Source organism: Nyctibius grandis, chromosome 5 (genome assembly GCF_013368605.1).
Source record: "Nyctibius grandis isolate bNycGra1 chromosome 5, bNycGra1.pri, whole genome shotgun sequence".
Taxonomy (NCBI): Eukaryota; Metazoa; Chordata; class Aves; order Nyctibiiformes; family Nyctibiidae; genus Nyctibius; species Nyctibius grandis.
The window spans coordinates 2,494,994-2,518,412 of record NC_090662.1 but is presented as its reverse complement, the minus strand read 5'-3'; the positions used below and the strand labels follow the sequence as shown (position 1 = coordinate 2,518,412).

Genomic DNA, 23,419 nt, shown 5'->3' with positions numbered 1-23,419 from the left:
GCAGACGAGGAGCTCCGCAGGCAGCTCTAACGAGACAATTCATTAACTAGCAAGTGTACGCACGCCATAAAAAACATTAATTCACAAAATGAAAAACTAATAGAGTGTTTAGCCTGTTCTTTATCACCAATGACAGTCTGCGCTCTCCTCATCATTAGTGTTTACTGAACTGATGGGGACTGCAGCCCAGCCTGCTTATCACCACTCATCTCAAATGAGGTTGCAATGCTTTTTTCCAGCACAGCTGCCTTGTACCCTCTCCCACACTTGAATTTTAACATGGAGTGAACGGCAGAGAGGCATGGAAGGAAGTTCTCAATGCCAGCCTTCAGTTTTGTGTTGCTTTTCACAGGTTTTGGGCACAAGTTCTCCTTCCTTCTCCATCCTCATCAGAACCTCAAAGAGATTTGCAAGGGAAAATCCCTTCCTTAAGTATCTTCCCATACAGTCCTGGTTGCCTCTACTAGAGAACAGGATTCATTAGTAGGAATTTACTATGAGCAATGTTAATGAGAAGCTCTCCCTGAGCTTGCTTTCTCTTTACTTCTGTTTGTCCTTTAAGTGCTGGCGTAACTTTGCCCCTTCAGCACCAGTGAGTGGTTTTGCCATTGATCCCAGTAAAAGGTGAGCCGGACCACTGTTGAGTACTGAGATAATTCTATCCTCCCATCTCTTGTTTGAAAGGTCCTGACCTATTAAAGTATGTCCTTTCTTGGTATTTGCTTTGTTTTAACCAGAATCCCTGTTCTCTCCTCTGTTTCTCTATCAATCGATATGGTCAGCTGTGTGCTTAGCCCACATGTGCTTGGTAAATGTTCTCCATATCTCAGAGCTTTGCAGGGTTCAGGGTCAAGGAGGAGGGCTGGGGCCGTTGCATGGGAGACTTGATACTTGGCTTAGGTAGGCGCTGACTATCATCACTTCTGCTTATCAGCTCCCACGTTTGTCTGTAGAGACAAATGTCTGTTGAAACAAGAGTCTGTAGGGACAAGCTCGTCTTGGAGTCAAGAGTTAATCTTACCCGTTGTTGTGGAAGTGAAGGACAGAGCACTGATGTGTAGAGCCACCATCCTTGCCAGTGGCATGGGCTAGGGAACTGCCTTTTGGTTTGGAGCCTATGTGAAGAAGACAGCTGACATCAAAAATCAAAGTGTTAGATGCCAGATACGTTGAAGGCTGGACTAGAGGACCTTTAAAGATCCCTTCCAATGCAGACCAGTCTGTGATTCTATGACCTTGGAAATCTTGGGAGATGTCATTGCTCTCATTGTTTTTTTTTTTCTCTATATTTAAAATCTATAAAGAGAACAATTTAGGTAAAAAGAAGCAATGCAGCAATATCTGTGCAAATATTTTAAGTGTTTAGCCATATCTAAGAGGCCCAAAGGTTCACAGTTCTGAAAAGGAAGGGGGAGGATGTCAAACCCAAAATCTAGCTTTGCTTCCTGAATTCCTGTAGCTCTGAAATTAATCTCGTGAACTTTGGGCGAATCAAAATCCAGTTCCAGATTTTATGGCTCATTCCAGTCCTTTTTGATAAAACTGCAGCTCTGAGATCCCCAAACAGACCAGTTTAGAGGTAGGCAGTGTGTGATCTATGCCTTAGAGCTTCAAATAATACTCCTGCAGCCAGAAACCGGTCCAGGTGGCCATATGGGTTGCATATAGTTGTTGTTGTTCATTATTTCTCGAGCACCACAGGTGTGAAGAGTGCTTTTCAAGAGAATAAAAAGAGAAGTCCTCTGCTCCTCGGAGAGCTTACACTCTAAATTAGATCGAGACGGCATCTCGAGAGCGATAAGAGATCAAAGTGGGAGGGAAGATGTGTAACCATGAAAAGAGAAGCAGCTTGAGAGCAGGGTCCTGGTATTTATTCCCACAGAGAGAAAACCATTTGAGTTGATTTGCTCTGTCTGGTTCTCTTTGAGTATTTAGGTTTTTTAATCTCCAGCAAGTTCTAACATATCTCCCAGCTCCTGCGGCCGAACGCAGCCATCTCCATACAGCTACGTGGAGGTGATGCCCCATGCCACTTGTGTCACCTTTCGGTGGGGCTGTGGGCATCTCGGTGACATTCCTGTCACCCCACAAAGCCCTTGCTCACCAGCATCGCCACAGCAGCAGCTTTCCTTCACTCGGCACTGGCCCAGATCGACAGACTGTGGCTTAACAGAAAGAGAGGGGGTTTTTTTTAATGGTGACATATTTAAAAAAATATTAGTTTCCTCCTGCTGTTTGGCTTCAGAAGACAGAGGTCTCCTGGCATATGTCGTCCGTCAGAAATCTCGCCAAAATAAGTCCTTAATGTTGCATCTAATGTGCACACTGTACTGCTGTATGCAATCTCCTTTAAAAAACCACACATAATCACATATCTAATTCTTCCCAACTTCACCCCATGCTTTTTCCTTTAAATAACCAGATGTTCTTCTTTCTTGTTGGTGTTAGAGTAACAATTTTATCTCCCAGTGGCATCGTCACCTCATGATGCTAAAAAGAACGAGAGACATGGAGAGCTCAGAGTCAGCTTGAATGGCAGTGATGGATAAAAACACATTATCCAGGTTTTACACACTGGGAACTAAAGGATAGAAAGAGAAAGCAAAGTGTGAGATCCCCAGAAAAGCTGCCAGCAGAGAGAAGAGTTAACCCTGAGTCTCTAAATGCATAGTCCAGCACGTAACCCATAACAAATTTCCTTTTCCATGTGTGTATTTGCAATTATTTTGGAGTTTCCTCTTCTGGAGAGGAAGAAATTAAAATTTAAAAAGCTGTGAACTGGTCCCTAATGGTACCTGCGGGGCACAGCAGGTATTTCATACTGCATCTCTCTTCCAAATAAGAGAGGTTTTTTTTTCCCCAACAGAGTTGTAAACTTTCTCTGTGAGCCTTTCCCCTTTCCCCTGTAGTAATGCACATAGTGCTGTGTAAAGCCTGAGCATGTTGGAGGTTTATTTCTCAGGTTCAGGTTGCACCAGAGCTGAGGCAGAGCCTGTAACCTTAGATTGATTTATCTCCTTGCGCTATTAAATCATTCAAATCCGCTAGCAGTCACTCTGCTCAAGCAGGGAGCGAGCAGGACGTGCTATTGTAGACCTTGATTGGTTACAGAGGTTTGTTTATAGGCAACATGGCAGGTTTTGTTTAATATTCCAGAGGTCTGGTAATTTACATCCAACGATTTACAAGGCACAAACTGTCAAGAGGCACCAGTGTCGCATTAAATTGCAAAATGATTGAAATCATTGGTGACAACGAGTGTGTTAAGTTTATTTTTCTCAGGTTTGCTGGAATGAAACGTTCCTTCTCCTTGGAGTGAGATATCTTGGCTGTGCTTACAGCAAGCTAGAGGAAAGCCCAAAGAAAACCCTAATGTTATCTGACACCATGGGAAGATCACTTGAGACAAATGAAATCCATCTGTTTAGGCTGCAAGATGATAAGGGTTCTTCACTGAAAGGGTTGTCAAGCACTGGAACAGGCTGCCCAGGGCAGTGGTGGAGTCCCCATCCCTGGAGGGATTTAAAAGCCGTGTAGATGTGGTGCTTGGGGACATGGTTTAGTGGTGGCCGTGGCAGTGCTGAGTTAACAGTTGGACTTGATGATCTTAAAGGGCCTTTCCAACCAAAATGATTCTGTGATTCTAGGGCCAGTGGAGCAAGGTGCTGGCCAACCGTTACTGCTTACCCAGCCGTTGGGTATTTTCTTGGCCAGGGGGGCTCATGTTCAACTTAGTGTAAATGCGTTATGAAGGAGGAGAAGGGAAGAAGAAGTGGATGGCTGCTGATCTACTGCTTTGCTTTTCCAGCATTTCAGTTGGAGATATCTCCCTCTTTAAGCAGAGGGCTCAGAGAGTGCTCTGGTGAGTTAAATGTCCATGCATTGCAGGGTTACCCTTTCCCCAAAGAACTGGCCAACTCCAAAGCCAGCTCCAAATTACATTTTTTATTCAAGGCCCCTTAATAATTTAGGCTCTGATTATTTTTTGCTGGTACAGCTCCTTCTGTGGGGTCATGTAGCCAAGGATGATGGAGTAAAACCGTCTTGAGTGACACTTAAAGAAATGGGATTTTCTCATTGGCTGTGAAATGGTCCTTTCTGGATGTCCAAAGAAGGAGAAGGGAAAATTAATGGGCTCTGAAAGGCTTCCTTTGATCTTGAAAAGCAAAAGTACAACTTCAGTGTCCTCATCGTGCATAGGAGAAATTGGTTTGCATCCCCCAAGCCAGCACCTGACCTCCTTCCCATTGAGAGGGCTCTGAACACCCAGAACTTCAATCCTCTGCCTTTAAATAAGGAACAGATTATCCATGTCTCCCTCCTCCTCTTACCTCCACTGACAAATATAATTACAACTTCACTTAAATTGCTGTAAGTGAATTCTGGAGAGTAGAAAAATTGCGTGTGTATCTCTCCACTGCAGAAATTAGCTGACTCTTGCGTTTCAGATGATGGGTCCATCCATCTCCACTGCTTGCAGGGAGGCATCTCTGGAGCGAGCTGGCACGATCAAACTCAAGGCTGCAGCCCCAGCGCTGCTAAAGAGAGATGATTCTTGCAGTGAGTCCATCTCCAGGAGTGAGGCTTATAGAAACTTCTCAAAATGTAGGATTTTTGACTAAAAATAGATGGGTTTTTTCCCCCATAATAAAGCTGAGGTTTCCTGCTTTCTACTGTAGCCAAATAAGCATCCGTAGACCTGATCCTGCATGAGCCAAAAGTCATTCCACCCTCCAGGGAAACAAATGTCACTTGGAGGTCTCACAGCTGAAAGGTAGGTGGCAGCTGGACAAACAGCTCTTCCAAAACGCCTTCCCAGAGCCATCTCTTAACACGGTTATCTGGAAATCAGAGGCTGTGTAAATAAGCCCATTATCCCCCTTGCTGATAATTTCATTTTCTTTGTGGGAGAGACCTCAGTGAGCAGAGAGAGGCTTGGAGAAGTGTCGGGGTGGGCTAGGGAGGGGGCATCCTTGTTCTTCCCATTCCCCCTGGGTGGATTGTCACTCTTATTTCCCCTTTTATTTCTCTTTTACACTCCAGGCCAGTTAATTATTTTCAGCAGTATTTGCCAGGCTATGAATTTCTTTACCATGTTCCTTGGTTAAAAAAAAAAACAACTTCATAAATATTGCTGTGATTGCAGGAGTTGCTGAAGGAGGCTACTTCCAGGAGCCGTGTTTTACATGGCTTCATCTGTGCACGTTTCTCTCTGTTGTAATTCACAGCACATTTAGCTGCACAATTAGGCACTTTGCTGTGTGCAATCTATTCCTTTTGCTTTGTCACGCTCCTGTAATTGTACAGTTCTGTCGTGTATGTTTACCTCTGTTTCAATTTGTTTTGCACAAAATAGATTGGGGCTTTTTATCTCCTCATTTTGTTGTTTTCAGACTAGATCTGAAGGTGTATTTAACTTTAGGAGCGAATCCAAAGCTTGGCTAGGTTTCTCTTTCAAAGCAGGTCTTGGCTGTACAAACAGTGGCAAATGACATTTACTTGATCAGTCTCTATCAAAATGAAAGTTTATTGTCAACAGTTCTTTTGTGACATACACATCCTTTCTGGGCAGAGTTGCATTGGTGTCTGGCTAAGTGTTTATCGTGTAATCACAGAATCACAGAATCAGTCAGGTTGGAAGAGACCTCTGGGATCATCGAGTCCAGCCATTGCCCTGACACCACCATGGCAACTAGACCATGGCACTAAGTGCCATGTCCAGGCTTTTCTTAAACCCCTCCAGAGATGGTGACTCCACCACCTCCCTGGGCAGCCCCTTCCAATGTCTAATGACCCTTTCTGAGAAGAAATGCTTCCTAATGTCCAACCTGAACCTCCCCTGGCGAAGCTTGAGGCTGTGTCCTCTTGTCCTATTGGTAGTTGCCTGTGAGAAGAGGCCGACTCCCACTGCGCTACAACCTCCCTTCAGGTAGTTGTAGACTGCAATAATGAGTGTTAGTGCAAGAAAAGAGAGAAGGCGATGTTTCTTAATTCCAGCAGATAGCATAACTCCATTAGTCATGTTGATCACAGAACAACTATGAGCTGAAAATGTGGAGCAACCATGAAAAAAAAAGCAAATATGGCAGAGCAAAACTAGTCCCAGGGGAGACAGGAAAGCTCTAGTCCCATTGTGGCACCAATTACAGCTCAAATACAGCATACAGCTCTGGCTGCCCGTGTTCAGGACAAATTAATTGAAACCAGAAGGGTGCAGAGAGTTACTTTTGTGAAGCACTGGAACAGGCTGCCCAGGGCAGTGGTGGATTCCCCATCCCTGGAGGGATTTAAAAGCCGTGTAGATGTGGTGCTGAGGGACATGGGTTAGTGGTGGCCTTGGCGGTGCTGGGTTAACAGTTGGACTCGATGATCTTTTCCAACCTAAGTGATTCTATGATTCTATGAAGAGCGATGCCGGGGATGGAGAGCTCCATAAGGCAAAGAATGATGTTGGCATATGAAGAACCAAATGCAAAACATCAGTGAATAAGTGTAGGCTGGAAGTTAGATCCCAAACTCTAACTTCGGTGTTAGAGACTGATGTTTTGAAGGAGCCAGCAAGGGTAGAAATCTGAACCGCTTCAATATGGCACACAGGTTTATACTCAAGGGACACAGGGCTTGTGGGGACTGGACTTGATGATCCAGGAGATCCCTTGCAATCCCATTATTTAATTCATGTGGAAGTTGTCTAAGCGGGGCTGCCTGATTTCAAACATTGCTAATCACCCTAAGCAGGAAGTCATTTTTGAAGTGCTGCTTGAACGAGGACTTGAACTCAGATATTTGGGATATGCTTCCTCTAATTAGAGTGGAATATATGATAACAGCATGTTACTCTTGTTACCGAAGCTACTTCTTTAGCTCGAGTGGCAGCGATTTGTGTTGCAGGGGAGAAGGTTCGGGCACTGTGATAAAATACAAGGGATGAAGGCTGCAGAGTTGTAGCTGCACTGACACTGTCCCTGCCCATGGCAGGGGGGTTGGAACTAGATGATCTTTAAGGTCCCTTCCAACCCAAACCATTCTATGACTCTATGACACCTCTCCAAGAGAGATGATGCTCCCTTGGAATAAACTCAAGGTGGTTTTTTAAAGACGTCTCATTGGGAGAGAAACAGTGGTCCGTGCCCAGCTCATACCTGTTGCCTGCTTTTTAATTGCTCTACTGCCTAAGAGCTGTGTTTTATTAACCAGAATGAAGAAAGCCTCCCAGATGCCTCTGAAGGGATGGGGGCAGGCAAAGACTCACTTGAGGTTACATGGGGAAGTCTATGGTGACCAAAAAGGACCATCTTTCCTGACGGTGCTTTCGCTCCTCATCAGCTCTTTTCTCACTCCAAGCAGAGCAAGATAAATGTTCCTGGATTTTGCAGCTACAGAAATACTCATCACAGAGCAATATCTTGCCAAGCAAATGTATTCTGGTGGTTGATTAAACACCTCAGATTCACTTCAGACTTTAATCAATTGCAGAAGCTGTTTGTTGCTTCATACACTGCCGAATTACAGAGGTTATTGCTCAGCCAAAGGTGGGAGAGAACACACGTATTTAGGGTGGAAGCAGACAAGATGCTGTGGTTGCTAAAGCTGAATGGTGTTGATGAAGTATGTCACAAATGTATACTGTCTTCTCTTGCTAGCTGTGTCTCCTGGCCAGGACAGCCATGCCAGTCTGGAACACCATCCTGCATCGGAACAGATCCTGCAAACCCTGAGTGAGCTGGCCAGGTCTTTTCAAGAGATGGCTGACCGCTGCCTCCTCGTTCTGCATTTGGAAGTCAGGTAAGAGCCCTGAATTCATGGATTGCAGGTGAGCTCAGAAGACTATAGGTTAAGATTGTGTCCACAGTACATATTATGGCACCTGAGATAGGAACGCTTGCCTGCTGTAGCATCAAAGGTCCGCCCAGAAATGCCAGCTCCCATCACAGAATCACAGAATCACAGAATGTTAGGGATTGGAAGGGACCTCGAAAGATCATCTAGTCCAATTCCCCTGCCAGAGCAGGATTACCTAGATCATGTCACACAGGAACGCGTCCAGGCGGGTTTTGAATGTCTCCAGAGAAGGAGACTCCACAACCTCTCTGGGCAGCCTGTGCCAGTGTTCAGTCACCCTCACCGTAAAGAAGTTTTTCCTCATATTTATGTGGAACCTCCTGTGTTCCAGCTTGCACCCATTGTCCCTTGTCCTGTCAAGGGATGTCACTGAGAAGAGCCTGGCTCCATCCTCATGACACTTGCCCTTTACATATTTATAAACATTAATGAGGTCCCCCCTCAGTCTCCTCTTCTCCAAGCTAAAGAGACCCAGCTCCCTCAGCCTCTCCTCATAATGGAGATGTTCCACCCCCTTAATCATCTTCGTGGCTCTGCGCTGGACTCTCTCTAGCAGTTCCCTGTCCTTCTTGCACTAAGGGGCCCAGAACTGGACACAATATTCCAGATGCGGCCTCACCAGGGCAGAGGAGAGGGGGAGGAGAACCTCTCTTGACCTGCTGACCACACCCCTTCTAATACACCCCAGGATGCCATTGGCCTTCTTGGCCACAAGGGCACACTGCTGGCTCATGGTCATCCTGTTGTCCACTAGGACCCCCAGGTCCCTTTCCCCTACGCTGCTCTCCAACAGGTCTGTCCCCAACTTGTACTCATACATGGGGTTGTTCTTGCCCAGATGCAGGACTCTACACTTGCCCTTGTTATATTTCATTAAATTTCTCCCTGCCCAACTCTCCAGCCTGTCTAGGTCTGACCAAATGTGGGATGGAGGCAGGATACCAAAAGTGGAATTGCCTAGGGAGGTCTGTGTCTTATGAGTCAAAGACTAGAAAAAATGCATTTTGGAGGGGCTTTGTCCTTAAAACATTGTACAATGATGTTTTAATAGTCTAACAGGTGTCTGCACATTTATTAGCCACTGCGCTTTGGATTGCAAATAGGAGCTTTTGTTACTACTTTTTCAAATAGTAACAGAAACTGGGAAATCAGCTGGAATTTTTTAAAGGGATAGATAATTTTATGATGTCTCTGACTTCATGTGCAAAGATCAAAGGTAGCAAATCCCTTTCTTCAAGCTGCCAGCTGTCCACGCTGGGGCTGGGAAGACATTTTTCCCTTATGCATTGTATCGGCCAGGTGTATTTTCATTGCTTCCCTCTTCTCTGAAGCATCAAATAAAAGCGGATGTCAGGCAATGAGACTTGATGGACCATCAGTTTGTTCTGCCATGACATATCCTGAGCCATATTGTGTCCTTGTGTACATAGGCAGAGCTCTGGTGAAATCAGTGTGTAGCTTTAAAAAACAAAATACACATTAGTTATTGTCAGCAGTGCTTCAGCCCACTATCCATCATCTGCTGGCCACTTGATTGCAGGCATCACAGATGAGCTGGGGTTTGAAGGATTCGAGGAAAAGCTTGTTAAGGAATGGAAATGGAGCAGCTTTCCAGCTGCGATGTAATGGGAGGTGATGCCCGAGCTAACCCAGACTCATGGTATGGGCACCAGAATGAATCGGTTTCTGGCCTCAGTCGTCTGTGGCATTCCATCACACTTGGGTTAAGCAGAAATAAGTGCAAATGTAATTCAGGAAAAAATTTTGCTGTCATTTTAGAGCAGACCATTGCCCACCTCTTGTAGTGCTTACAACAGGAGCCCCAGTTTGATGCTATAAATACACCAAAGCATGTTACTCTGTGCAACGGGTGGAAAGGATTGAGAAAAAGAGCTGCTAACAACCAGAGGGGTGGGAACGTCCCCATATTCATCACTCCGAGTTTGCAACCACCTGCCATAACAGAGAAAAATCACAGTCCCTCTGATGGCTGTTACTACTAGGTTTCTCTTGAGATTCCTACACCAGCTCCCTGGATCCATGCCATTGCCAAGGTGCATAGGACAATGTGTATTCTTCATCGAGTGCACCCTCAGTAAGTTTGCAGACGAAACCAAGCTGGGCAGGAGTGTTGATCTGCTGGAGGGCAGAAAGGCTCTGCAGAGGGGTCTGGACAGGCTGGATCGATGGGCCGAGGCCACTGTGTGAGGGTCAACAAGGCCAAGTGTCGGGTCCTGCACTTGGGGCACAACAACCCCACAAACCACTACAGGCTGGGGGAAGAGGGGCTGGAAAGTGCCTGGGGGAAAAGGACCTGGGGGTGTTGGTCGATGGCGGATGAATATGAGCCAGCTGTGTGCCCAGGTGGCCAAGAAGGCCAACAACATCCTGGCTTGTATCAGCAATAGTGTGGCCAGCAGGACGAGGGCAGGGATCGTCCCCCTGGACTCGGCACTGGTGAGGCCGCACCTCAAATCCTGTGTTCAGTTTTGGGCCCCTCACTACAAGAAAGACCTTGAGGTGCTGGAGCGAGTCCAGAGAAGGGCAACGAAGGTGGTGAAGGGTCTGGAGCACAAGTGTGATGAGGAGCGGCTGAGGGACCTGGGGGTGTTTAGCCTGGACAAAAGGAGGCTGAGGGGAGACCTTCTCACTCTCTACAACTGCCTGAAAGGAGGGTGTAGCGAGGTGGGGTCGGTCTCTTCTCCCAGGTAATAAGTGATAGGATGAGAGGAAATGGCCTTAAGTTGTGCCAGGGGAGGTTTAGACTGGATATCAGTGACAATTTCTTCACAGAAAGGGTTGTCAAGCATTGGAAGAGGCTGCCCAGGGCGGTGGTGGAGTCCCCATCCCTGGATGGATTTAAAAGCCATGTAGATGTGGTGCTGAGGGGCATGGGTTAGTGGTGGGCTTGGCAGTGCCGGGTTAACAGTTGGACTTGATGATCTTAAAGGTCCTTTCCAACCAAAACAATTCTATGATTCTGCGATTCACAGAAACCCTGTGCTTTAAACAGGCACTCAGAGCACATTTGTAAAGAGCCTGGGAATTTATCCGGCCTCTCGCTGTTGCAGGTGCAGTCTAAGAAAACACCAGCAAACAGCAAAGGAGATTTGAGATGACACAATTATCCCCGTGTATTTCTCCTCCCTTAAGGCCCCTCATTCATTCACAGCTCTGCCAGGTGCAGGTTGGCACCAGCCCAGCATTGGCTTCTCCTCCTCCAGTACCGTGTGGGCATGACCTGAGGACAGTGGTCACTGAGGTCCTGCTCCTTGGATTTATATCTGCTCCCTTAAAGGAAATCTGTTGGTGCATTCAGATCGTTAACCATTTCTTTTGTCACAAAGAACCACGGAGTTTTAGATTACTTAATGTCTGTTACAGTACTATTAAAAGCCCTATATAGAATTATGTAGGAGCAGGCACTAAAGAGTACAAACAGATGTTTTTACTCTTGGAATTGCCCTAAATTGAACTTGCTTGTGATGGCCACCTCAAGGATGTTTTCCAGGAGAATGGGGGACATGAAAGCCAGGACATACCCATCACAGCTTTTCCCAGCCCAACACAACTTCCCGCTGCTTGGGCCACTCCAGTGTGAACTTGCTGTCTCAGTGTGCTGACCCTGAGATATGCTTCAAGTGCAAGGGATACTTCTCCCAGGCATCAGTTTGGCCGTGTTTCCCTCATAGATGAGATTCAGAAGAACCCAACCAACCTCCTGTCCCCGTTGAGTGATGTAGGGGAAACCCAAGAATTACAAAAGTAGAAGGAGTTTTGCTATCGACTTTGCTCAACATAGTGCTTTCCTCTATACGTTCGAGAGAAATTACTTAAGTACAGATTTTTGCAGAACCCTAATAGGTGATTTGAATGCACAGAATTTCTCCTTCGCTGGAGGGATGATGGTTGGGCATGTTGCCTATAGCCCTACCAGGCAGGTGAACAGAAAAAAGTTGCAATAGTGTTAAATGCTTGGGAATAGGCACAACCTTCACCTGCTAATTATCATTTCATGTCCCCTGGCTCGCTCTTTCTGCCAGTTATAACTGTTATTAGGTCTTTATGGTACATAGAAGGAGTTCTTATTTGAGCTTTGGTATGGAAGTGCTACTGAACTGGCATGTGTGAGGTTGGAGAACCTGGTGAAAGGCACTTGGCCACTTTACTGGGATGATGCAGGTGAGATCTGTTAATAAAGGGTCCTTTGTATTCACCTCTCAAGACTAGACAATGACATGTCAAGAGGAGAATGTGTTTAATGCAGACATCACCACACATTTTTTTAAATTAGTGTTATTTTTTACTTGTGTGAGCATTGGAAGGAAAATAAGAAGGCAGCACTTTGCGTACCCACTGATATTTTAATGTCGTGTTGTTGCATTGTAACATCTCTCTCTTCTGTCTCACAGAGTTCATTGCTTCCACTACCTGATCCCACTGGCTAAACAAGGGAACTACGCCATCGTCGCCAACGTGGAGAGTATGGACTATGACCCTCTTGTTGTCCGCCTCAACAAGGACATCAGTGCTATCGAGGAAGCCATGAGCGCCAGCCTCCAGCAACACAAGTTCCAGTACATCTTTGAAGGTCAGGCAGAATTTGGTTCTTATAAAATGATTTTTCATTCTCATCCCAAAGCTCAACGGTATTCCTTTTGGGGGTAAGGCAGACTGTGGTACTGTTGCCACCTACAGCAGATTGATAAGTGAGACCCATGCAAACCCAGGGCACTCAAAAACCCTGGTGCCTCCATAACCATTTCTGAGCGTATCTGGCTGGATAGGAGAGACAGGCCCATGCTGAGTAGGAAAGCAGTAAAATGATGCACGTGCAGGACAGTTCTTCCTCGGGAAGCCGTAGGGCATTTGTATATATTACAAGCACAGCTCTATTACGGCGCAGTTCCTATCTGAAGTGTAGCCATTCCATTTCTAAAATTAAATTTAGAGAACATTAGCTCTTCTGATGTCTCATCTGTCGTTATTACCTTGGAGAATATAAATCATGTCTTGGTTCATCTCCTCTGTGTTTATTTGTGGCACTGATGCAGAGTTCTCTTGCCTGCACACCAGGATACGTGTCCTTTTATGTGGTCGTTGTTCAAAGTCAGGAGAAGGTGGGGACTGGAGATGCACTCATTGCCCAATGTAGTATGTCAGCAGGGATGAAGGCTTTGCAAGCCTGGCTAGCCTTGTTTTGGCTACTGCTTACTGGTCCTAGAGAAGGCTTTCAGTATCTGTGTACTTCCCCCCTGTACGCATGTAGCTACTGATGGAGCGTTTTTTATCAGATGTTTCCTGAGCTGTGTGAATCTGTGACAAACTGGGTGATCACGAGCACATTGTAGAGCTCCTCTTACAGCTCAGGTCTGCTGTGTCTGTGTGAGGAGACAATGAAATGGCTCCAGACAGAGCCAAGGGGACTGTTTGCATCTTGCTAAGCCATAAGGTTGAAATTAATACACATGGTCTTCATGAAATGTAGTCACTCAGTTTTGGGATTGACATATACCCTGTGCTGGTTGCCTGTACATGAACCTATTTTCTTAATTCAGAGTTCTAATCAATGTCTAGTCTCATACAGACCTGTGTACTGAGTGAATTAGGCTGGGGGGGGGGTTCTATTTGGAATGCGACACGAATGGATATATCATTTTGCACCGCACTTCAAGAAAGATGTTGAGGTGTTGGAGCGAGTCCAGAGGAGGGTGACCAAGCTGGTGAAGAGTCTGGAGGGTCTGACCTACGAGGAATGGCTGAGGGAGCTCGGGGTGTTTAGCCTGGAGAAGAGAAGGCTCAGAGGTGACGTTATTGCAGTCTACAACTACCTGAAGGGAGGTTGTAGTGGAGTGGGAGTCGGCCTCTTCTCCCAGGCAACTAGCGATAGGAGAAGAGGACACAGCCTCAAGCTTCACCAGGGGAGGTTCAGGTTGGACATTAGGAAGCATTTCTTCTCAGCAAGGGTCATTAGCCATTGGAAGGGGCTGCCCAGGGAGGTGGTGGAGTCACCATCTCTGGAGGTGTTTAAGAAAAGCCTGGACATGGCACTTAGTGCCATGGTCTAGTTGCCATAGTGGTGTCAGGGCAATGGCTGGACTCAATGATCCCAGAGGTCTTTTCCAACCTGATTGATTCTGTGATTCTGTGATTTTGGGGGTGGCTGTGACTTTTAGCAGTTGGCTGTGTCCTTCAGCAGCAGAGGAGAGATGGAGACACCATTCAGACACAAGAAACTGTCCAGGACTGATCAGAGAGAGGTTGCACATCAGATGCATTGAAATGCAGCTCATTTCTGCTCTTGTGGACTCTGAGTTTACCAGGGAAAAATACCACCCTTGCTAAGAGATTAAAATACTGTCATTTTGTAGGAGCAGTAGCGGTCCATTGCTCTGACCAGACAGAGGAGGGGACTGAAAGGGACATTATGCAAAGCCTGAGTATAAATCTGGAAGTGCCCTGGAAATATCAATGGCTATGATAATGCAACTTCGAGGTTTTGTGGTGTTTGGGGGAGTTTTTGTATTTTTACTAAAGAAGGAAACCTTGAGGAAAGTCCTCCTAAAATGCACAGGGAAGACATTGAGGGCTGTTTCCATGTACAGTCCAGTGTATCTGCTGTTCCAGTTCTTACATACCACTTAACAGTGTTGATTCAAGGGTTTTATGATGAATTATTGTCACTAAATGTCTTCCTTCTGTGATTTCATTGTTTCTCCCCTCACCCTTGCAGGTTTGGGCCACCTTATTTCCTGCATTCTTATCAACGGTGCCCACTACTTCAAGCGCATCAGTGAATCTGGCATCAAGAAAATGTGTAGGAACATCTTCATCCTCCAGCAAAACCTGACAAACATCACCATGTCCCGTGAGGCTGACCTGGACTTTGCAAGGTGAGCAGAGAGCCCCATGTTGTGTTTGTTACTATTCGGATGTCCACATGTACAGAGGTAGCTCCTTCCTGAAGTTTCACCACTCGTGCGTGCAACTGGATGGATATCAAGTTAAACCCGTAGAAGTGTTAATCGTAATATTCACTTTGCCCCTTGTTGGGCAATGTTTAGAACAATATGGATCACGAGCTCAGCACGAGCTCAAAGTGGAGGTCCCACCAAAGCGTCTGTGCTTGGTGCTTCCTGTTGGTGTGGTTCTCCCAAGACCAAAAACCAGGCTAGGAAAAGCTTCTGGGTGTAGGTCTTGGCTGGAACTTAAACTGGATGAATCTGGGGCCTGGATTCATGCCCAGATAAGTAATACTTTGTTTTGTTGAAGGCTTAAACTTTTATCAACTCACACGAACAGTGTGTGTGAACCTCAGGGATGCCAGATGCTGTCTCCCTTCATAGAATCGTAGAATCATAGAATGGTTTGGGTTGGAAGGGACCTTAAAGATCACCTAGTTCCAACCCCCCTGCCATGGGCAGGGACACCTTCCACTAGATCAGGTTGCCCAAAGCCTCATCCAACCTGGCCTTGAACACTGCCAGGGAGGGGGCAGCCACAGCTTCTCTGGGCAACCTGGGCCAGTGTCTCACCACCCTCACAGGAAAGAATTTCTTCCTAATATCTCATCTCAATCTCCCCTCTTTCATTTTAAAACCGTTCCCCATCGTCCAATCACTCCATGCCCTTGTAAAAAGTCCCTCTCCAGCTTTCCTGTAGCCCCTTCAGGTACTGGAAGGTGCTAGAAGGTCTCCCTGGATCCTTCTCTTCTCCAGGCTGAACAGCCCCAGCTCTCTCAGCCTGTCTTCATAGCAGAGGTGCTCCAGCCCTCTGAGCATCTTCGTGGCCCTCCTCTGGACTCGCTCCAACAGTACTTCAAGTTCCGTTTCTCTTAAAATAGTAGTAATAGCAAAATAAAACCAAAACTGGACATGACAGATCCCCTGCAAGTTTCTCACCCATCTTGCTGCTTTATTCACTAAAAGGATTATTTGAGGAATAAGCGAACACTAAACGGGTGCGTGCTTTGCACATGGACCTAGAGTGCTGCCTACCAGTAGCTGCATTGGCTGATCCTCTGTGGCAGCAGCTGGTACAGCAACAGGCAGCTGAGCCCAAAAAATAACCAAAGGAAGAGTCTGGAACTTGCAAATTAAGGCATATAGATCAAATGACAGAGTTTTGTGTGACACTCAGCTATGACCCACCACAAACACTGGAAATAGTTGGTGTCATCATTTGGCCATCACTCTTGGAGACTGAATTACGAGAGAAGCATGACTCCCTCACATGAGGGAGAGTAGGTGTGACTGAGTGCCTCATTTACTTGGGCTCTCATATGGGGAATGATCTCATTATTGAATTAGTTTCTTCATAATAACATTGACATGGAGAAGTTATGAATGCTGAGGCCTGAGGAGGGGGAGAGAGAGATCCATTACTAACTCTCCAAGGAATACTGTTCCCAAATTCAATCTTCCCTTTTTTAAATTATTTTTTTTCCCTGATCTGCTGAAATGTTGAATGAATTAGCTCAGGTTTTTTGGCAGGCAGAACAGAGCTTGAGCATGTGCTGATGGCAACTGGCACCCCAATAATGAAACGCTGACCAGGCGCTGCTGGAGGCTGGCACGGCATGGCATGGCTGGTTGTTTTCCAGAGAGGTCTTTGTGGTAGGGGTTGAATAGCCATGGAGCTTTGACTCGTAGGGCTGTGTAATTTGACGTGGAGTTTGAGGGGAAGGGTGAGGAGGGAACACGTTCACCCCTCCCGATCTTGTTTGATTGGTGATAGGCCAGGACCGCAGTTTTCCCAACACCACAGAATCACAGAATCACAGAATCAACCAGGTTGGAAGAGCCCTCTGGGATCATCAAGTCCAACCATTGCCCTGACACCACCCTGTCAACTAGACCATGGCACTAAGTGCCATGTCCAGGCTTTTCTTAAACACATCCAGAGATGGTGACTCCACCACCTCCCTGGGCAGCCCATTCCAATGTCTAATAACCCTTTCTGAAAAGAAATTCTTCCTAATGTCCAACCTGAACCTCCCCTGGCGAAGCTTGAGGCTGTGTCCTCTTCTTCATCTGTGAGTTACGTGATAAATAGGTTTTCTCCTGCACCATTGGAGCTGCTGGGTACCACCATCGACAGCTGTGGAGCTCGGAAGAGATACCTGAGCTTTCTGCACAGCAGCACCAGCTGCTTTGTGGTACTTGAGATGCAGATTTCTTCCCACAGTATAAATTAAACAACATTTCTTTTTAGCTTTCATGACTGCATCGCTTCCCTCTTTCTTTTGGGGCAGTTTTCTGTGATCTAGAGAGTATGTTTTATTCTTTTGTTCTTCAGATGACTCCTGAATGCTTATTATCCAGATTCTCCCTTTACATAAACAAGGTGTCTCGTGCATCCAAACCCTGCCCTGCTCACCTGAATTTACAATCACCCGAGCAAGTTCTCATGTTACCCCAGGGACTCCAGTTACCGAGGTCTATTCAAACTATAAAATAAACATAACAGTTCACCCCAGAAAGCATAAAATAACATCAGTGTAGGATAAAAGTGATTTGTACTTCTGTGATATAGCTCATATAGGAATCTGTCAATGCTTTGTGCAGTAGCTAACGATCAGTTTTGCCTTTTTAAAGATGAGGAACTGAGAGCAAGTGGTTATTTCATGTATGGGAGCAGTGGCAGAGCTGATGGAGAAATACTCACTCACTTGCTCTTCCTTCCCCCCTGCACCTCCTGGTAAATGGGATAAATTCCCTCCCTGCTTCACTTCTTCCAGGGAACTGGGTGATCATTACTGAATGGGAGCGAAGATTTCTGAAGTGGGTCTAACCCAGCTTGGGACTTACTGCCCCATCTCTGGTCTTTGCATTTGCCCTTGTGCAAAATAATTCAACATTTACTCTGATTTCTTTAAGGAACTTGATTAGAAGTCATGGTTTCACAGAATCCCAGAATCACAGAATCACAGACTAGTTAGGGTTGGAAGGGACCTCTGGAGATCATCTAGTCCAACCCCCTGCCAAAGTAGGGTCACCCAGAGCACGTTGCACAGGGTCGTGTCCAGGTGGACTTGAATATCTCCAGAGAAGGGGACTCCCCCCCGCTCCCTGGGCAGCCTGTCCCAGGGCTCTGGCACCCTCAAAGGAAAGAAGTTTTTCCTCATATTTAGATGGAACTTCCCATATTTCAGCTTGTGCCCATTGCCCCTTGTCCTGTCACCGGGCACCACTGAGAAGAGTCTGGCCCCATCCCCTTGGCACCCATCCCTAAGGTATCTGTAAGCATTGATAAGATCCCCCCTCAGTCTGCTCTTCTCCAGCTGAACAGCCCCAGCTCCCTCAGCCTCTCCTCATAAGAGAGATGCTCCAGCCCTCTGACCATCTCCGTACCCTCCACTGGACTCTCTCCAGTAGTTGCTTGTCTTTCTTGAACTGGGGGGCCCAGAACTGGATGCAGCTTCCTTTGATCAGGGAAAGACACAATAGGTTTTTCACACACACAGAAAAATAGGTTTTTTCAGGCAGTTAATGGAGCTCTTTGCCCTCCACGTTGAATCTAAGCCTCATCTGAAGCTGACTGGCTCATACTTGCCCTGGACAGGCAGTTCGCTGCCCCTGTTGCTCCCTTGCCCTCTTGATATTTCTTTGTCCATGAGAGTGTGACACTCAGAGTTCAAGAAGCAATCAGCCACAACTGACGATCAGCGCATCGCTCTTCATACAATCACTCTTCATATGTTGAGTTTGAATTCTGGAACAGGTCCTGTGTGGTCCTTTTCTGAAAGTGAATGCATTTAAAATCTGATGTACTCAAGTTTGTAGGAAAGACCAGACCATTTGAGAAAGGGCCAAAAGACTTTCAAGATTTTCCTGGGTGTCATGCTTTTGATTTTGGGTTCAGTTTTGTTCTTATTTTTTGCCTTTTATATATTCTTCAAGGTTTTCTGTGGGCCCCAAAGAGCACTGGACATCCCCGTTCTTCTCTTAATGCCTTAGGCAGTAGAAGCCCCAACCAGGGAAGCCGGAGGGGAAGACCTTTCTCCTCTGAAGCGAAAATCACGTAGAGGATTCAAAGCAAAATCTTAACCCATGTAACACTCGCTGGTTCTGGTGAGACTCTTGCTGTTTAAACAGCATTTTTGAAAAGATCTGTAACCTGCAGGTGACAACAGCAGGATTCGCTGCTTTGGGAGTAGTACTATGGCAGGGGGGAAAGTTGTTTCAAAGGAGTTTTACTTTGAGATTCTCAGTTCAAGGTAGAGCCAGGTAGGGAAACTCTCAGCGGAGCATCACGAAGCAGAGCCAGAGCACGTTTCCATTGAAAAAAATAAATCGCCAAGTTCTGCGGGCTCTAGCAAGGAGTTTCTCCACCAAGAAGAGAAAGGGTAAAATAGGCTGGTTCTGACTGCTGAGGTGTCGCAAAAGGATTTGTAGCATTTACTAAATTTCCTGCAAATATTAATAGGTTTTTCCCTTATATGTGTGTTCAGTATCTAGGCCAGCAGAAATGCAGTCAGTCATTAGGGCATCCACTAGTATATTAAAGAAAAAGCAGGATTTTCTTCCCGTGTATAACACCTAGGCATATACTGCAAAGTCTGGGACTGAGCGTGAGTTCCAAATCCCTCCAAATTTTGGAATTTTCAGACCCAGAATTAGATTTATGGCATTAGAGGGATAAAATCCAGCTTCAAATTTGGATTCCAGTTCAGGTCTTTTCTCTTGTGCTTTCTTTCCTCCTCCCCTTCTATCAAAAATTACACTTGTATGTTTATGCAGAGATTACATCAGAGGTGGTCCAAAAAGGCTGGGTTTCTGCTTCAGTCTTATCCTTCAATAAAATATCATTCAACTCTTAGTTGTTCATTTTTCATTTAAAAAAAAAAACAACTTTCTCAGACATACAGCAGTGATAAAATTGCCCCATTCTTGAAAGTTAATTGAGGTGGTTGCACGGGGGAGAGATGAGTGATGAAATGTGGACATTTCATACAACCCAATGTCATTTTGACCTCTGAGATAAAGGTTTTTGAGTGGTGCTACTCATCGTTACTGGCTCTGAAAGTGTCCTTCATCCCTTAAATGGTTTGCAGCATAGAAAACCAGAGGTGTCTGTACACATAAGAGTTCAATCCGAGGTTGCCCTGCTGCTACCATTCACGTTAGCGGTTGCAATGTCCATCCATCCCACATGGACCAGGAATCTCTTTTCCTGCTGCTAAAGATGTTACCAGGGCCCTTGGCTCTGACCTCGTCTTTCTAGTAGATGTGGCACCTACATTGTCACTGCCAGCGGATCCCAGCCATTCCGGAGAAGTGGGGAGACATGGGGAGAAGCCGTCAGCATGCCTGGTGGTTATTCACAGGTTGGCCATGAATAAGCCCTTGAAATGTAGCTCAGATGCCTGTGATCAAATCTCTCGGTATACAAGAGCTGCTTGAATTTTTATCGTTCACAAAAGACAATGACCTTTGCTTCTGCTCCCCGGCAAAGTACAGCTGCAGCTGCTGCTCTGACCTTGTTCCTCTGCGTCTGTGCTCTCCCGGTGACACCCGTGATGCTACGATGTACATGTACTTGCATGCCACCTGCAGAGAGTCAGGAGAGAACGGCACCAGTTCTCATACTGGTTTCAAAGTAAGTGAGAAGGCTTTTCAGCCTGGAGAAGAGAAGTCTCCGGGAGACCTTCTAGCACCTTCCAGTACCTGAAGGGGCTACAGGAAAGCTGGAGAGGGGCTTTTTACAAGGGCAAGTAGTAACAGGACGAGGGGGAACAGTTTTAAACTGAAAGAGGGAAGATTTAGATTAGATCTTAGAAAGAAATTCTTTCCTGTGAGGGTGGTAAGACACTGGCCCAGGTTGCCCAGAGAAGCTGTGGCTGCCCCCCCCAGGTAGTGTTCAAGGCCAGGTTGGATGGGGCTTGGAGCACCCTGGTCTAGTGGAAGGTGTCCCTGCCTGTGACAGGGGAGTTGGAACTAGATGATCTTTAAGGTCCCTTCCAACCCAAACCATCCTGTGATTCTATGAGAACTGCCAAGGCATTTGTAGGAAGCAGTTACAATTAACACCAGTTACCCTAAATGGGTGCTGGAAACACACCCTTTACCCAAAACCTGTCTTCATTTAGTTGGGTAGGGTATAGGTGGAGGAGGATGCAGCTGGAGCTTGAGCTTTCTTTCAAACCAGTGTCAAACTGCTGCATCATTGGTTGGGTTGTATACCAAGGTCAAGGTGCTGAGATGTCTGCACGGGGCCATATGGTGTGATGGGAAGAGACTAGCATGGGTTTGGGAAGAGACTGGCATGGGTTTGGGAAGCAGTGGATCTGCCTCTGCTCTGGCACCTAATAAGCACTCTATTTGTATTTGTAAGTTTGAGTGAATCACAGCAGCAGAGTGGATATAAACCCTCCAGGTTTCGGACCAGCTCAGTCAGTGACAAGAGGCAGAGATGCCCTTGTGCTACAATTTTCCAGTGCAAACAGGCCCGTTGCTTTCAGCACCAACATCCATGGAGGTGGCAGGGCTGTCCCCTCTGGTTCCAATTATTGCATGGGGACAATCAGAAAACACCACCGGGAACAATCTCTGAACTGCAGCAGCAGGATTTTGGAGGGTGCTTTGTTTCAGAGCACAGTTCTGGTTCGGACGCTCAGCATTCAGGGCTCCTCTCAGTCTACAACTGGCATTCAGGGGATTTTTTTTTGTTTGATTATACAGGGTCAGGAGAGATTTGTGCCTCTTGCCTAATGCGCAAGGCTGTCCCAGACAGGAGGAATAAGCAATAACTTGCTGCCATCTACTGGGTGCTGCAAGAGGAAGGCGAAGCCAGTGAGCATTAGAGATTCCTCAGACATCCCAGTGCTCTGAAGGAAGTCCTTTTCATTGCCAAACATTATTTCTCTTTCTGATTTCATTCTTGATAGATACAGAAACAGCAGGCTGTGTTTGCTGCCTGGGTGCCCAGGTTGCCTGAGGATGTAGCTGGGCAAGGGAAGACTCCTTCGAGAGCCATTCTTAATGCTTGACTTGTGCACGTTGAACTCCAAGTCCAACAGATCCTGACCTGGATCCCCTTCGCTCAGTGGCAGACTGCTGTTCTGCTCTCAGGTGCCTCTGCAGTGCTCCTGTGACACTCCTCTGCTGCCTGTCTTCACTTGTGGTTCAGAACTGGATGAGAAGGGTATCTCAGATGTTCTCCCTTGGGGCTGCATTGAACCCAGGAGAAAATCCGTGGCATTTAAGATCATTCAGTTTGAGTAAAACCCACATTAGTTAAGTAGACAACTTGGGTACCAGGCAGTAACTCATGTATCCTTCACAGCACTTAGGGTATTCAAAAGCAAATGGAGCAGACCACTAGAAAGGACACTGCAGGTAGTATCCTTCTGCTGCAGGTAGAACTGAGCTTGAGCCAGGGTCGAGTACGCTGCAGATCTGTTCTTTCTTCCCTCCCTGTGATTGGAGCAATTGGAAACATGATAGTCCTGCTACTTTAAGGTTTCCTTGCCTGAAAGCCACATCTTTCTGCCCCTGTGCTAGGAGCAGCCTGCCTGTGGGGGCTGATGTTCCCAGAGAGCTGCTGGGGAGATGCCAGGATGCATTCAGTATCGTGGGGCTCAGCTGCAGAGAAAAGGGGGAAAACTGAAAAAAGTCATGCCCACAGCTCATTTTCCATGAAATATTAATCACCAAGTAGAGGATAATATTGGAACCCAGATATGAGGGGCATGGACACAAGAGAAACAGTAAAATAGCTGAGATCTAGCTGTGGTCCAGGAGCGGCTGTTGCGTGAAGTCTTGGGTCCCTGTTGACCTCACTTATTACCTCTCCTGCAGGTCAGGGGTGAGGATTTTTGGTTCTCAGGTGCAGTGGAGCTACTTCCATCACGAAATCTCTATGACAGTCTCCCAGATGTTTGGTCGCTATTGCTGGGTGTCAAGATTGGGGGTGAAATTTCAACACATACACAATGTTAAACAATCTCAGAGTGGCTGGGGTTGGAAGGGACCTCTGGAGATCATCTAGTCCAACCCCCTGCCAAAGTAGGGTCACCCAGAGCACGTTGCACAGGGTCGTGTCCAGGTGGGTTTGAATATCTCCAGAGAAGGAGACTCCCCCCCCTCCCTGGGCAGCCTGTTCCCGTGCTCTGGCACCCTCAAAGTAAAGAAGTTCCTCCTCATATTCAGATGGAACTTCCCGTGTTTCAGTTTGTGCCTGTTGTCCCTTGTCCTGTTGCTGGGCATCACTGAGAAGAGTATATTCTCTGCATGGCAGAGACAGCAGGTGGCTGTCACATATATCTCCTATAATGTCTTGTCAGGGCTAGACAACCCTACAGATTGAACCCCTTCCTTCTGCAGTCATCTACCAGTGGGTTTTTTTGGTACCCTGGTGTAAACATGCTGGTCACTGACTCATCTCCTCTTGACTCGACATTGGTGGGAAAAACTCGTTCATAAAAACTGTAAATGTGGAGGAATTCCTCCCCCCACATTATAGCCCAAGGTGCTCAGTGGAAGGTAAAAGTGTCCGAGGCTTTGCAGTCTGGATCTGAGGAAGACCCTTCCCTATAGAGGAGCCAGAAGCAGAACAGGCTCTGGAAGAAAAGCTT

General features: G+C 46.5%; 1 protein-coding gene across 1 annotated transcript in view; it reads left to right on the top strand.

Moving 5' to 3' along the window:
• Positions 1-23,419, top strand: part of EXOC4 (exocyst complex component 4) — a 481,536-nt gene that overhangs the window by 430,533 nt on the left and 27,584 nt on the right. The window contains exons 15-17 of the mRNA XM_068401273.1: positions 7,644-7,785; positions 12,255-12,433; positions 14,576-14,735. Of these exons, the coding sequence (XP_068257374.1) occupies positions 7,644-7,785; positions 12,255-12,433; positions 14,576-14,735 (481 nt within the window). The remainder of the gene's footprint in view (positions 1-7,643; positions 7,786-12,254; positions 12,434-14,575; positions 14,736-23,419) is intronic.